Source organism: Artemia franciscana, chromosome 6 (genome assembly GCF_032884065.1).
Source record: "Artemia franciscana chromosome 6, ASM3288406v1, whole genome shotgun sequence".
NCBI lineage: Eukaryota > Metazoa > Arthropoda > Branchiopoda > Anostraca > Artemiidae > Artemia > Artemia franciscana.
In genome coordinates this window covers 23,540,559-23,554,240 of record NC_088868.1, presented here as the reverse complement: position 1 = coordinate 23,554,240, position 13,682 = coordinate 23,540,559, and the positions used below count along the sequence as shown (strand labels likewise).

At 38.6% G+C, this 13,682-nt stretch overlaps 2 protein-coding genes across 2 annotated transcripts in view; one reads left to right on the top strand and one right to left on the bottom strand.

Annotated features, from left to right (window-relative positions):
• The window catches only part of LOC136028215 (uncharacterized), a 177,216-nt gene extending 168,199 nt beyond the window's left edge, over positions 1-9,017 (bottom strand). Inside the window, exon 1 of the mRNA XM_065705928.1 lies at positions 8,894-9,017. The gene's annotated coding sequence lies outside the window, so the exon portion shown is untranslated. The remainder of the gene's footprint in view (positions 1-8,893) is intronic.
• LOC136028526 (uncharacterized) overlaps positions 1-9,894 on the top strand; it is a 69,436-nt gene extending 59,542 nt beyond the window's left edge. The window contains exon 7 of the mRNA XM_065706370.1: positions 9,707-9,894. Within this exon, the coding sequence (XP_065562442.1) occupies positions 9,707-9,894 (188 nt within the window). The remainder of the gene's footprint in view (positions 1-9,706) is intronic.
• Positions 9,895-13,682: the final 3,788 nt, after the last annotated feature.

The following is a 13,682-nucleotide window of genomic DNA, read 5'->3' as shown; positions in this document are numbered from 1 at the left end:
GTATGACTTATTTTGGAAAAGGGTTATTTCCAGGCTTTGGTCAAGCCATGGGTGGAAGTAGTTATAGGCCCTACTAAACTGAAGGAAAACTCAACTTTCTTAAAACTTGAAACCCCCTCCCCCTCGCCCTATTTTAGATATGGCTTGTGACATCAGAGCTCGATATGAGCCCTGATCCTAGTCATCTTTGGTCTAGCTTTCATTTGTATCCGTTGCTCCATTCGCAAGTTATACTAAATTAAACCAAAAGCTTGACTTTTTTCAGCACTTAAACCCTCTCTCCCTCGTTCTATTTGAGCTAGGGTTTTCATCTCAAAACTTGATGCCTGTCACGGTCTAAGGCACCTTTGGTTCAATATTCACTGAGATCCATCAATCTCTCGCAAGCTACACTGAATTAAGTGAAAAACTCAACTTTTAATTAAGCTTGGGTCTCCATCCCCGAACTCAATGCATATCATACTCTTAGGCATCTTTATTCAATTTTCATCGAAATTCATCTCCATATGCAAGTTACAGTGAATTAAATGAAAAACTCGAATTTTTTTAACACCTAAAGCCCCATCGCCCTAATTAAGCTCAATTTTAATCCAAATAGTTAAATTTCAATGCAAATCCGCTATACTCGATTGCACAGCCGGACGGACAGACAGACAGATCGCGAAAACCTATCTTGATGGATATTTTCCACTGTCCAAATAGGTGATGATACCTGCATGATGATATGCCATTGTTTTCCTTGTTTTGGATCCAATTAGCCAACATGGCTACCTAAGACGTTGTAAAATCCATCCGTCCGTCTGTCTGTCTGTCCGTCCGTCTGTGTAATCACGTATAGGGGGGAAACGTTGGTTGGATTTGGATAAAAACTTTGATGGCCAGATTTGGTGCCAAGGATCGTGAGACACATCAAGTTGAAAGATGAAGAACCTAGCTCAAATAAAACAGGGGGAGAGGGCTTTACCAGCTAAAAACAGTTTTTCGTTTAATTCAGAGGAACTTGCGAATGGAGTGATGGATCTGAATGAAAATTGAGCCAAAGAGGCCTAAGACCATGACACATATCAATTTTTGAGATAAAGACCCTAGCTTAAATATAACAAGGGGGAGTGGGTTTTAATTTCTGAAAAATTTAAGCTCTCTGTTTAATTTAGTATAACTTGCAAATGGAGTAACGGATCCGAATCTAAACTAGACCAAAGATGCCTAAGATCAGGGCTCGTATCAAGTTCCGGTATCACAAACCCTATCTCAAATAGGGCGAGAGGGAGAGGGTCTCAAGTCTTAAGAAAGTTGAGTTTTTCTTTAATTTAGTAGGGCCTATAACTTATGAATAGAGTGACAAACCTGAAGTCAGATTCGTCTGAATACCTGAATTTGCTGAAACGAATTTGGAAAAATACCACTGCATTGGATCCTGCTAGATTTACCTAGACTTGTTTATTGCAGACAACATTTAGATGGGCAAAGATTCATAGCTTCAGTAGTTTTACCAATAATATGGTCCTGAAGATGATGGAATGGTAGAAATCTGGTTCAGTTGACGAGATGACAAAACTTAAACACTAATGTTAGAAATATAACCCAAATGGACTATAGTATGCAAAATTTAGCACAAAACAAGGGATTTTAGCTCACTGTCGACCAGTGAACTGCGAAATAATTTCAATTTTCTTTGTTATATAACTTTTAAACAAAAATTAAACCAAGTGTTAATAATACTATAATTTTTTTGTGTCAAAAACAAATACCTTATTTCATATCCAAAAACAGGGCATGGAGGTATACCTAAGTTTACTCTAAATCTAAAGGGTGATATTTTCTTGTACATTGCCAAAGCACAGACACACAAGAGCTATATCTGAGTTTGCTCTAAATCTAAAGGTGATGTTTTCTTGCACATTGCCGAAGCACACACACACAAAATTTTCGTGTCAAAGGTAAAGTATTTGAAAGACAAGTACATTAAAAGTATCTTAAGTAATGAGCATTTCGTAAACTTACTTAAGTATCAAGTAATAAGTACACCCTAAAGTTTTTACTTAAGTACAAGTACAAGTAATGGAAAATTTTACTTAAGTAGTACTTCAAGTAAAAGTACTTCAAGTAAGTGACAGAGTAGCACTAGCGTCTGTAGTAGTAACAGTGGTAGTAGTTGCAGTTGAAGTAGTTACAAGTTATTACAGTCGAAGTAGTAGTTGGAGTAGTTTAGTAGCAGAAGTAGCATAAGGAAAAGAAGCAGCGGTATTGGTATTAGTACTGAGAAGCATATATTACGTTTTTGTCAATTGATCTTCCCCTTCAAGTATTATCCGAAAGTTTCAACTTAATACCCAAATCAATTCTTGAAATACGCCCTTTTGATAATCTGCATGCACATAGTATGTTTTTATTTAGTTCAAATTCCCCTCAATATTCTGTCAAATTTTCCCGTACACGTCTGTACACTTACACTTCCCGTACTTCCTCAAACACTTCAGATCAACATTTTAATAAAGACATTTTGTTCAATGTAGTGAAAGGTCCGTAAATTATATTTTTCAATATGATAAGCCCCCCCCCCCTACAATCCTTGGGGCAACGGTTGTAAGTTATGCCCTGGGAGCATGCAAGGTTTTAAAGAAAGTGTTGCCGTACACAGTGTACGTACACGTCTGTACACTTCCCAGTAACCATTACTATATGTAAACACATGTCAAAGTTTGCAACTTGCAGCCCCACCCACGGGGACTGCGGGGGAGTAAGTCGTCCCTAAAGACATATTTATTAGGTTTTTCGACTATAATAAATAAAATGGCTATCTCAGAATTTTGATCCTGTGACTTTTGGGAAAAACTGAGCGTGGGAGGGGGCCTAGGTACCCTCCAATTTTTTCTGGTCACTTAAAAATGGCACTAAAACTTTTCATTTCCGTTAGAATGAGCCCTCTCGCGACATTATAGGACCACTCAGTCGATACGATAATCCCTGGGAAAACAAGAGCTAAGAGCTCATATGGCACTTGTGACGAGGCGAGAAGAGCTAAGAGCCAAGAGATCATATGGTATGAGCTCTAACGAAATTCTATGAATCAATAGATTGATGTAAAAAGGAAAATAAGAGGCTTAATGCCGGTCAGGATTTAAAATAAGAGCTTTGAGTCACGATGTCCTTCTAAATATCAAAATTCATTAAGATCCGATCACCCACTCATAAGTTATAAATACCTATTTTTTCTAATTTTTCCTATCCCTTTAGCCTCCCAGATGGTCGAATCTGGGAAAAAGACTTTATCAAGTCAAGTTGTACAGCTCCCTGACACGCCTATCACTTTTCATCGTCCTAGCACGTCCAGAAGCACCAAACTCGCCAAATCACTGAGCCCCTCCCCCCCAACTCCCCCAAAGAGAGCGAATCCAGTACGATTCTGTCAATCACGTATCAAGGACATTTGTTTATCCTATCCACCAAGCTTCATCCCGATTCCTACACTCCAAATGTTTTTCCAAGATTTCCCCCTCCAACTCCCCCCAATGTCAAACGATCTGGTCGGGATTTGAAATAAGAGCTCTGAGACAGGACTTATTTCTAAAAATCAAATTTCATTAAGATCCGATCATCTAGTCGTAAGATAAAAATACTTCAATTTTCACATTTTGAAGTACATTGAATCACAAGATCCTTCTAAATATCAAATTTCATTAAGATCTGGTCACCCTTTCGTAAGTTACAAATACCTCAATTTTCAAAATTACCCCCCCCCCCTTCCAATTCCACCAAAGTGAGCAGCTCCGGTCTGGTTATGTCAGTCACGTATCTTAGACAGGTTTTTATTATTCCCATCCAGTTTCATCCTGATCTCACCGCTTTAAGCATTTTCTAAGATTTCCGGTCCCCCCAAACTGCCCCCCCCTAATTACGCTTGATCCGGTTGAGATTTGAAATAAGAGATCTAAGTTACGAGGTCCTTCTAAATATGAAGTTTCATGAAGATCTGATCGCTCCTTCGTAAGTTAAAAATACGTCATTTTTTCTTATTTTTCAGAATTAAACCCCCCCTCCCAATAGATCGGATCCGTTCCAATTATGTAAATCACGTATATAAGACTTCTGCTTATTTTTCCGACCAAGTTTCATCCCGATCCCTCCAATCTAAGTGTTTTCCATGATTTTAGGTTCCCCCACCGTCACCAGATCCAGTCAGGATTTAAAATAAGAGCTTAGAGACACGATATCCTTCTAAATATCAAATTTCATTGAGATCTGATAACCCGTTCGTAAGTTAAAAATACCTCATTTTTTCTAATTTTTCAGAATTAACCCCTCCCCCAACTACCCCAAAGAGAGTGGATCCGTTCCGGTCATGTCAATCATGTATATAGGACTCGTGATTATTTTTTTCACCAAGTTTCATCCGGATCCCTCCACTCTAAGTGTTTTTCAAGTTTTAGGTTTCCCCTTCCCAACTCCCCCCAATGTCACCAGATCTGGTTGGGTTTAAAATAAGAGCTTTGAGCCACGATATCCTTCTAAATATCAAATTTCATTGAGATCCGATCACCTGTTCGTAAGTTAAAAATACCTCATTTTTTCTAATTTTTCAGAAATACCCCCCCCCCCAACTATCCCAAAGAGAGCGCATCCGTTCCGTTTATGTCAATCATGTATCTAGCACTTGTGTTTATTTTTCCCCAAAGTTTCATCCCGATCCCTCCACTCTAAGTGTTTTCCAAGTTTTAGGTTTCCCCCTCCCTACTCCCCCCCAATGTCACCAGATCCAGTCGGGATTTAAAATAAGAGCTCTAAGACACGATATCCTTCTATACATCAAATTTCATTGAGATCCGATCACCCGTTCGTAAGTTAAAAATACCTCATTTTTTCCAATTTTTCATAATTCCCCCCCACCCCCCAACTACCCCAAAGAGGGCAGATCCGTTCCAATTATGTCAATCATGTATCTGGGACTTGTGCTTATTTTTCCATCAAGTTTCATCCCGATCCCTCCACTCTAAGTGTTTTCCAAGATTTTAGATTTTCCCCCCTCCAACTCCTCCCAATGTCATCAGATCCGGTCGGGATTTGAAATAAGAGCTCTGAGACACAATATCATTCCAAATATCAAATTTCATTGAGATCCCATCACCCATTCATAAGTTAACAAGAGCTAAGAGCTCATATGGCACTTGTGACGAGGCGAGAAGAGCTAAGAGCCAAGAGATCATATGGTATGAGCTCTAACAAAATTCTATGAATCAATAGATTGATTTAAAAAGTAAAATAAGAGGCTTAATTCCGGTCAAGATTTAAAATAAGAGCTCTAAATCACAAAGTCCTTCTAAATATCAAAATTCATTAAGATCCGATCACCCACTCGTACGTTATAAATCACTAATTTTTCCTCTCCCTTTTGCCCCCCAGATGGTTGAATCTGGTAAAACGACTTTATCAAGTCAAATTGTGCAGCTCCCTGACACGCCTACCGATTTTCATCGACCTAGCACGTCCAGAAGCACCGAACTCGCCAAATCACTGAACCCCTCCCCCCAACTCCCCCAAAGAGAGCGAATCCAGTACGATTCTGTCAATCACGTATCAAGGGCATTTGTTTATTCTATCCACCAAGCTTCATCCCGATTCCTCCACTCCAAGTGTTTTTCCAAGATTTCCCCCTCCAACTCCCCCCAATGTCAAAAGATCTGGTCGGGATTTAAAATAAGAGCTCTGAGACATGAATTCATTCTAAAAATCAAATTTCATTACGATCCGATCATCTATTCGTAAGATAAAAATACCCCAATTTTCATGTTTTCTAAGAATTCCGGTTTCCCCCTCCAACTCCCCCGAATGTCAAAGGATCTGGTCGGAATTTGAAATTACAACTTTAAAGCACAAAATCCTTCTAACTATCAAATTTCATTAAGATCTGGTCACCCTTTCGTAAGTTACAAATACCTCAATTTTCAAAATTACCCCCCCCCCCCCAATTCCACAAAAGAGAGCAGATCCGGTCCAGTTATGTCAGTCACGTATCTTAGACAGGTTTCTATTCTTCCCATCCAGTTTCATCCTGATCTCACCGCTTTAAGTATTTTCTAAGATTTCCGGTCCCCCCCCAACTGCCCCCCCAATTACGCTTGATCCACTTGAGATTTAAAATAAGATATCTGACTTACGAGGTCCTTCTAAATATGAAGTTTCATGAAGATCCGATCACTCCTTCGTAAGTTAAAAATACGTCATTTTTTCTTATTTTTCAGAATTACCCCCCCCCCCCAATTGAGCGGATCCGTTCCAATTATGTAAATCACGTATGGAAGACGTCTGCTTATTTTTCCAACCAAGTTTCATCCCAATCACTCCAACCTAAGCGTTTTCCATCATTTTAGGTTTCCCCACACCAAACTTCCCCCAGTGTCACCAGATCCGGTCAGGATTTAAAATAAGAGCTTTGAGACACGATATCCTTCTAAATATCAAATTTCATGGAGATCCAATCACCCGTTCGTAAGTTAAAAATACCTCATTTTTTCTAATTTTTCAGAATTAACCCCCCCCCCAACTACCCCAAAGAGAGCGGATCCGTTCTGGTTATGTCAATCATGTATCTAGGACTCGTGTTTTTTTCCACCCAAGTTTCATCCCGATCCCTCCACTCTAAGTGTTTTCCAAGTTCTAGGTTTTCCCCTCCCAACTCCCCCCCCAATGTCACCAGATCCGGTCGGGTTTAAAATAAGAGCTCTGAGCCACGATATCCTTCTAAATATCAAATTTCATTGAGATCCGATCACCCGTTCGTAAGTTAAAAATACCTCATTTTTTTAATTTTTCAGAAATACCCCCCCCCCCCCAACTACCCCAAAGAGAGTGGATCCGTTCCGTTTACGTCAATCATCTATCTAGGACTTATGTTTATTTTTCCCACCATGTGTCATCCCGATCCCTCCACTCTAAGTGTTTTCCAAGTTTTAGGTTTCCCCATCCCAACTCCCCGCCCCCGTCACCAGATCCGGTCGGGATTTAAAATAAGAGCTCTAAGACACGATATCCTTCTAAACATCAAATTTCATTGAGATCCGATCACCCGTTCGTAAGTTGAAAATACCTCATTTTTTCTAATTTTTAAGAATTACTCCCCCGCCCCCCAATTACCCCAAAGAGAGCGAATCAGTTCCGATTATGTCAATCGTGTATCTGGGACTTGCGCTTATTTTTCCCATCAAGTTTCATCCCGATCCCTCCACTCTAAGTGTTTTCCAAGATTTTAGGTTCATCCCTCCAACTCCCCCCAATGTCATCAGATCCGGTCGGGATTTAAAATAAGAGCTCGATCATTCCAAACATCAAATTTCACTAAGATACAATCAGCCGCTCATCAGTTAAAAATACTCCATTTTTTCTATTATTTCCGAATTAATCGGCCCCCCACTCCCCCCCAGATGGTCAAAACGGGAAAACGACTATTTCTAATTTAATCTGGTCTGTTCCCTGATATGCTTGCCACATTTCATCGTCCTAGCTTACCTGGAAGTGCCTAAAGTAGCAAAACCGGGACTTTAGGTTTCCCCCCTCCAACTCCCCCAATGTCATCAGATCCGGTCGGGATTTAAAATAAGAGCTCTGAGACACAATATCATTCCAAAAATGAAATTTCATTAAGATCCAATCACCCGCTCATAAGTTAAAAATACTTTATTTTTTTATTTTTTGCGAATTAACCGCCCCCCCCCCCCCACTCCCCTCCCCAGATGGTCAAATCGGGAAAACGACTATTCCTAATTTAATTTAGTCCGGTCCCTGATACGCTTGCCAAATTTCATCGTCCTAGCTTACCTGGAAGTGCCTAAAGTAGCAAAGCCGGGACCGACAGACCGACAGACAGACCGACAGACAGACAGACCGACAGAATTGGCGATTGCTATATGTCACTTGGTTAATACCAAGTGCCATAAAAACAACAAAAAACAAACACGCATCCGTGTTCTGTCTTCTGGCAAAAAATGCGAAATTCCACTTTTTTGTAGACAGGAGCTTGAAACTTCTATAATAAGGTTCTCTGATACGCTGAATCTGATGGTATGATTTTCTTAAGATTGTATGACTTTTAGGGGGTGTTTCCCCCTACTTTCTAAAATGAGGCAAATTTTATCAGGCTCGTAACTTTCGATGGGTATAACTGATCTTGATGAAACTTATATATTTAAAATCAGCATTAAAATGCAATTCTTTTGATTTAACTATTGGTATTAAAATTCCATTTTTTAGAGTTTCTGTTACAATTGAGCCGGGTCGCTCCTTACTACAGTTCTTTACCACGAACTGTTTGATAGTGTCTTGGGGAAAAAAAATAATACATTGTGTCAACTTCGCTTTTTATTTAGGAAGCACTATTGATCCAACAATGAAGACTCTATACTAAAAGAAGCAATATTATCTTTGGTAATTAAGAATTTCTTTTAGTTTCTATGAAACTAAGTAACTTGATTCTATGTCATGGGGCCAAAATCCTAAGTTTTATGTCAAAATCCTAGGTTCCCGATTTTATGTCATGGGACCAAAATCCATGAGGAAAATGAGGCCTATTCTAGCCTTTGTAACGCTCTTTACCAGGGTGAGTCCATTGTTTTTTCCATAGGTTTCAAAAAAGTTGTATTAGTTTTACGTAATATTGATGATCAATTGGCTATACAGAAAAAAAAATCCTTATTGTAATCAAAATTTTAAGTTAAAGAAAATCCGTGGTATATGTCATCCCTCTTCCTTAGAAGACAAAGTGCTTATTAAACGTGAAACGCAGGAGGGGGGAGAAAATGCTCTTAGAGTGAATAATGGTACTTTTCAAATCCCCCTGGAAAAAATTAAACCCCAAATCTTACATTAATAGCTGGGTATAATCAACTATCTCAACACTTACTACACTAGTGTCACCAAAAATCTTGAATGTTTATCCAATAATTTATAATTCCACACTAAAAACCAGCAATATTGTTTTAAAATTTGCTAGTTTCGCAAGTTATATATGACTTCAGGTCGGGTCAAATGGAAAATTGGCCAATAAGAATTGTCTAAGAAACCTGATTCCATGTCATACAAAATACAGGGCTGTAAAACATGAATCCAGAATATGGAGATTGCAATACGATTCAAATAAATAGAATCTTTTATTGTGTCCTGAAAATTTTTCAAAATTTTTAGAGAGACGAAGAGAAAAACAAAAGATAAGAAGGCCTGAGACAAGACTAAATTTCTTAAGAAATAGAAAAACGGGCGAATAGCAATGTTATTTTTCACGTGGAACAAAGGTGTGAGAACAAGTCTTTGCCAAGTACAGATATAAGAAATATGTTATAAAATATTTGGGAGAGTTGTACTTTTTTAGAATTTTTTCCCTCAGAAAAACATCCATCTTATTGACTTATTGACATAAACATTGACGTCTTTTGACATACACAGGACATACTGTAAAAAGTTTGATTTTTTGGAAATGGTAACGGAGATGATCAATTGACCAAAAAGCTAACATTTGTACACTACTGCTACTACTACTACAACTACCACCACTACTACCACTTCCACTGCTACTGCTCCAACAGCAGTACTACATTTAAAATATTTACGGGAAACTTGAACTAAATCAAAATACAATATGTGCATGCACATTATGAAATGAATATATCTCAAAAATAGATTTTAGTATCAACTTGAAATTTTCCGAAAATGCTTAAAGGGGAAAATCAATCGACCGAAAGACAAAATGTTTATGCTACTACTACTGCTGCTGCCACGTCTACATTTACCGCTGTTACTACTGCTGCTACTTCAACTACTACCTACATTGCAACTACTTGTAAGGCTAAGAGACTCTTAGCCGAGTCAAAGTCAAACCAAGTCATGCTCAAAACGATCCAAAACTAACATGAATAGGACGGACAACCCCCATGCCTTTTCAAGACCAGAACATTATTTAAATAACGACGAAGACCACACTGCCTTTCCATATCAAACAGATAATAGATAAATTTTTTCCAAGATAGTGGAATTCAATTTGGTGGATATTTCGGCCCTATATCCAAGGGCCGTCTTCAGCACAACACCAGAAATATATATCTATATATATAAAAATAAGTTGTTTGTGTGTTATGTCTGTTACACTTTGTCTGTTACGCCAGATTATATCTTCTATATATATAAAAATAAGTTGTATGTATTTTTGTGCTGAGGGTTTAAATGTAAAAACTGGGAATTGCATAAATGTTTCGAAATATTTTGACAATAGATTAATGTAATTTGAAAACCTTAAAAAAGACAGTTAAAATTTTGAGGCTTATTATAAATTGTAGAGCTTTAGCAAGCTTGGCACTTGAAGATTTTTCTAACTGTCAATGTTATAGAATGTTACCAAAAAGTAAAACCAGGCTTGCGGTTCAAAGAGAATGGGCCAGATTAGGAATGTGCAATTTACGTCAACGAAGGCGTGTCGAGGAACTACTAGAGCAACGCGAAACCAGACTTGCTGCTGAAAGAGAAAGTAAAAAAAGAAGGCGTGTAGAGGAATCACAAGAGCAACGTGAAAACAGGCTTGCGGCTTCAAGAGATAATGCTAGATTAGGAATGTGCAATTTACGTCAACGAAGGCGTGTCGAGGAACTACCAGAGCAACGCGAAACCAGACTTGCTGCTAAAAGAGAAAGTGGAAAAAGAAGGCGTGTCGAGGAATCACAAGAGCAACGTGAAAACAGGCTTGCGGCTTCAAGAGATAATGCCAAAAGAAAGCGTGCCGAGGAATCACACGAGCAACGTGAAAATTATCGCATGGCATTCAGGTACAGCCCACTCGATGATATATATATTTAGTAGATGTGTTCAAATCGAGACTATGTCTAAAATTTGTTCCTACTGCAAGGCCTTGAAATTTAATGGTGAAACAATGGGAATGTGTTTTGCCTCAGGGAAAGTTAAACTTCCTCTACTGGCTGCACCCCCAGAGCCATTGAAGACTTTGCTAGCTGGAACTACGTCAGAATCTAAGCGTTTTTTATCAAACATCAGAAAATATAACTCAGGTTTCCAAATGACGTCGTTTGGTGCCCAAAACGAAAATCAAGATCAATTTATGCCTACTTTCAAAGTAAAAGGGCAAATTTATCATAGAGCAGGGTCCCTTCTACCATTCTCAGGCGAGAATCATAAATTTTTACAATTGTACTTCATCAGTGATAGAAATTCTGAATTGAATACACGTTGCGAAATTTCTCCCAACGTTGAAAGGACAATCGTTTCCCAATTGCAACATCTTTTCCACGAAAATAATAATTTAGTGCGTCTGTTCAAAACAGCCATCGATTTGATGCCTACTGATACGCATAAAATTCTAATTTCCACTGACAAAACGCCTCCTGGCCAACATGTGCGTAGATACAATGCTCCAACTATCGACGAAGTGGCAATCGTTATGGTCGGTGATCAGTTTTTACCTCGAGATATTATTCTTCATAAGCGACACGCTCAGTTGGTAAGAATTACTGAAACTCATCGATGCTACGATGCCCTACAATATCCTATCATTTTTTTGGATGGAGCCGACAGCTATCACTTTAATATTAAATTGATGAATCCAGCCACTAACAAAGAAATGAATAAGAAATGCAGTGCAATGCATTATTATTCCTATAGACTAATGATTCGGCAGGATGAAGACAATTATCTTTTAAATGCCGTCAATTGTTTCACCAATACGTCGTTGATAAGTATGCAAAAATTTAATCAGAACGTTTGCTATATATCCGTCTGAATCAAACCAAGCTCCGCTCTGAACAATACATTCATTTGCGAGATGCAGTTGTAAATGACGGTAATACCACAAACGTTGGAAGATTAACGATTTTACCTTTGTCATGTGCTGGCAGTCCCCATCATATGCATGAATATGCTCAAGATGCTATTGCGTATGTTCGTCTCTATGGTCGTCCAGATTTATTTATTATATTTACATGTAATCAATCTTGGGACGAGATACAGCAGCTTTTACTTCAAGGACAATCGGCGGTTCATAGACATGACATTACGGCCCGTGTCTTCCTGGAAAAGTTGAAATCACTGATAAACTACATAGTAAAACTTGAAGTATTTGGGTCATTGCGATGCTGGATGTACTCAGTGGAATGGCAAAAACGAGGTTTGCCACGCGCACATATACTTATCTGGCTACATAATAAAATTACTTCTAACGAAATTGATGATGTGATTTCCCACCATGCATGGCCAAAGGAAGGTGCGCTAAGCAATATCCTCGACTTTTAGTATCCAACACAATTACTGGCAATTATGGTTACCCAAATATAGAAGAAGATCTACTGAAGATGGCGGTAAAACAGCAATAATAAAGAAGCGTAACGGTACCACCATCGAAGTAGATAACCAGTGGGTTGTTCCATATTCCCCATTATTATCAAAAACATTTAATGCACTCATAAACGTTGAATACTGTAACTCCGTAAAGGCAATCAAATACATATGTAAATACGTCAACAAAGGCAGTGACATGGCAGTTTTTGGCTTGCAGTCCGAAATCAAAGATATCGACGAAATAGTACAATATCAGGCTGGAAGATACATAAGCAGTAATGAAGCTGTTTGGCGAATTCTTTCATTTCCGATACATAAACGTAGTCCAGCTGTTGTTCACTTAGCGGTACATTTACAGAATGGTCAACGTGTTTATTTCTCGGAAACCAACGTGCAACAAAAAGCCCTGAATCCACCGGATACAAAGTTAACCGCTTTCTTTTCACTTTGCAAAAATAATTCTTTTGCAAAAAAACTGCTGTATACTGAAGTGCCTTCGTATTACACGTGGAATACTAAAAATAAAGTATTTGAACGTCGAAAACAGGGTAAGTCAGTCGACGGCCAACCTACCATCTTCAAAGATACCACGATAGGAAGACTCTACACCGTTCACCCCAATCAACATGAATGCTTCTTTCTACGCCTGCTTTTGGTGAATGTACCCGGTCCGACGTCCTTTGAGTATTTGAGAACTGTAAACGGTACTATACATGACACTTACCGTAGTGCATGCCAAGCTCTGAATTTATTGGAGAATGACCAACACTGGGATAACTGCATCAATGGCGCGTGCGAAACGTCAACTCCAAGTTAAATTCGTGCATTGTTTGGCATCATACTAACAACTTGCTCTCCATCAGCTCCTACAGAGTTATGGGAAAAATATAAATCAAAAATGTCGAAGATATACTCCATCGAAAACGGTTAGAGACGTCAGATATGACTTTTGATTTTACATCAGAAATTTATAACTACACTTTAGTTATTATAGAAGATTTGTGCGTATGTTTGGCAAACAAACCTCTTCAGGATTTGGGAATGCCTTCACCTAATCGTACCGCTGCTGTTTCAACTTGTGTAGAATTGGATAGTTAACAAAGTTACAGTACGAGTGATCTATTGTCGTATGTACAAAATAACATTTCCAAGTTAACGTCGGAACAAAACGACATTTATGATACGATAATGCATTGTGTAGATAACAACGTTGGAGAAATTTTCTTTTTGGATGCGCCAGGAGGTACTGGTAAAAAAATTTGTGATAAAACTGATTCTGGCACCAATTCGATCAAAAAATGATATAGCGTTGGCAATTGCGTCGTCCGGAATAGCCGCAACGTTGCTGCCTGGTGGAA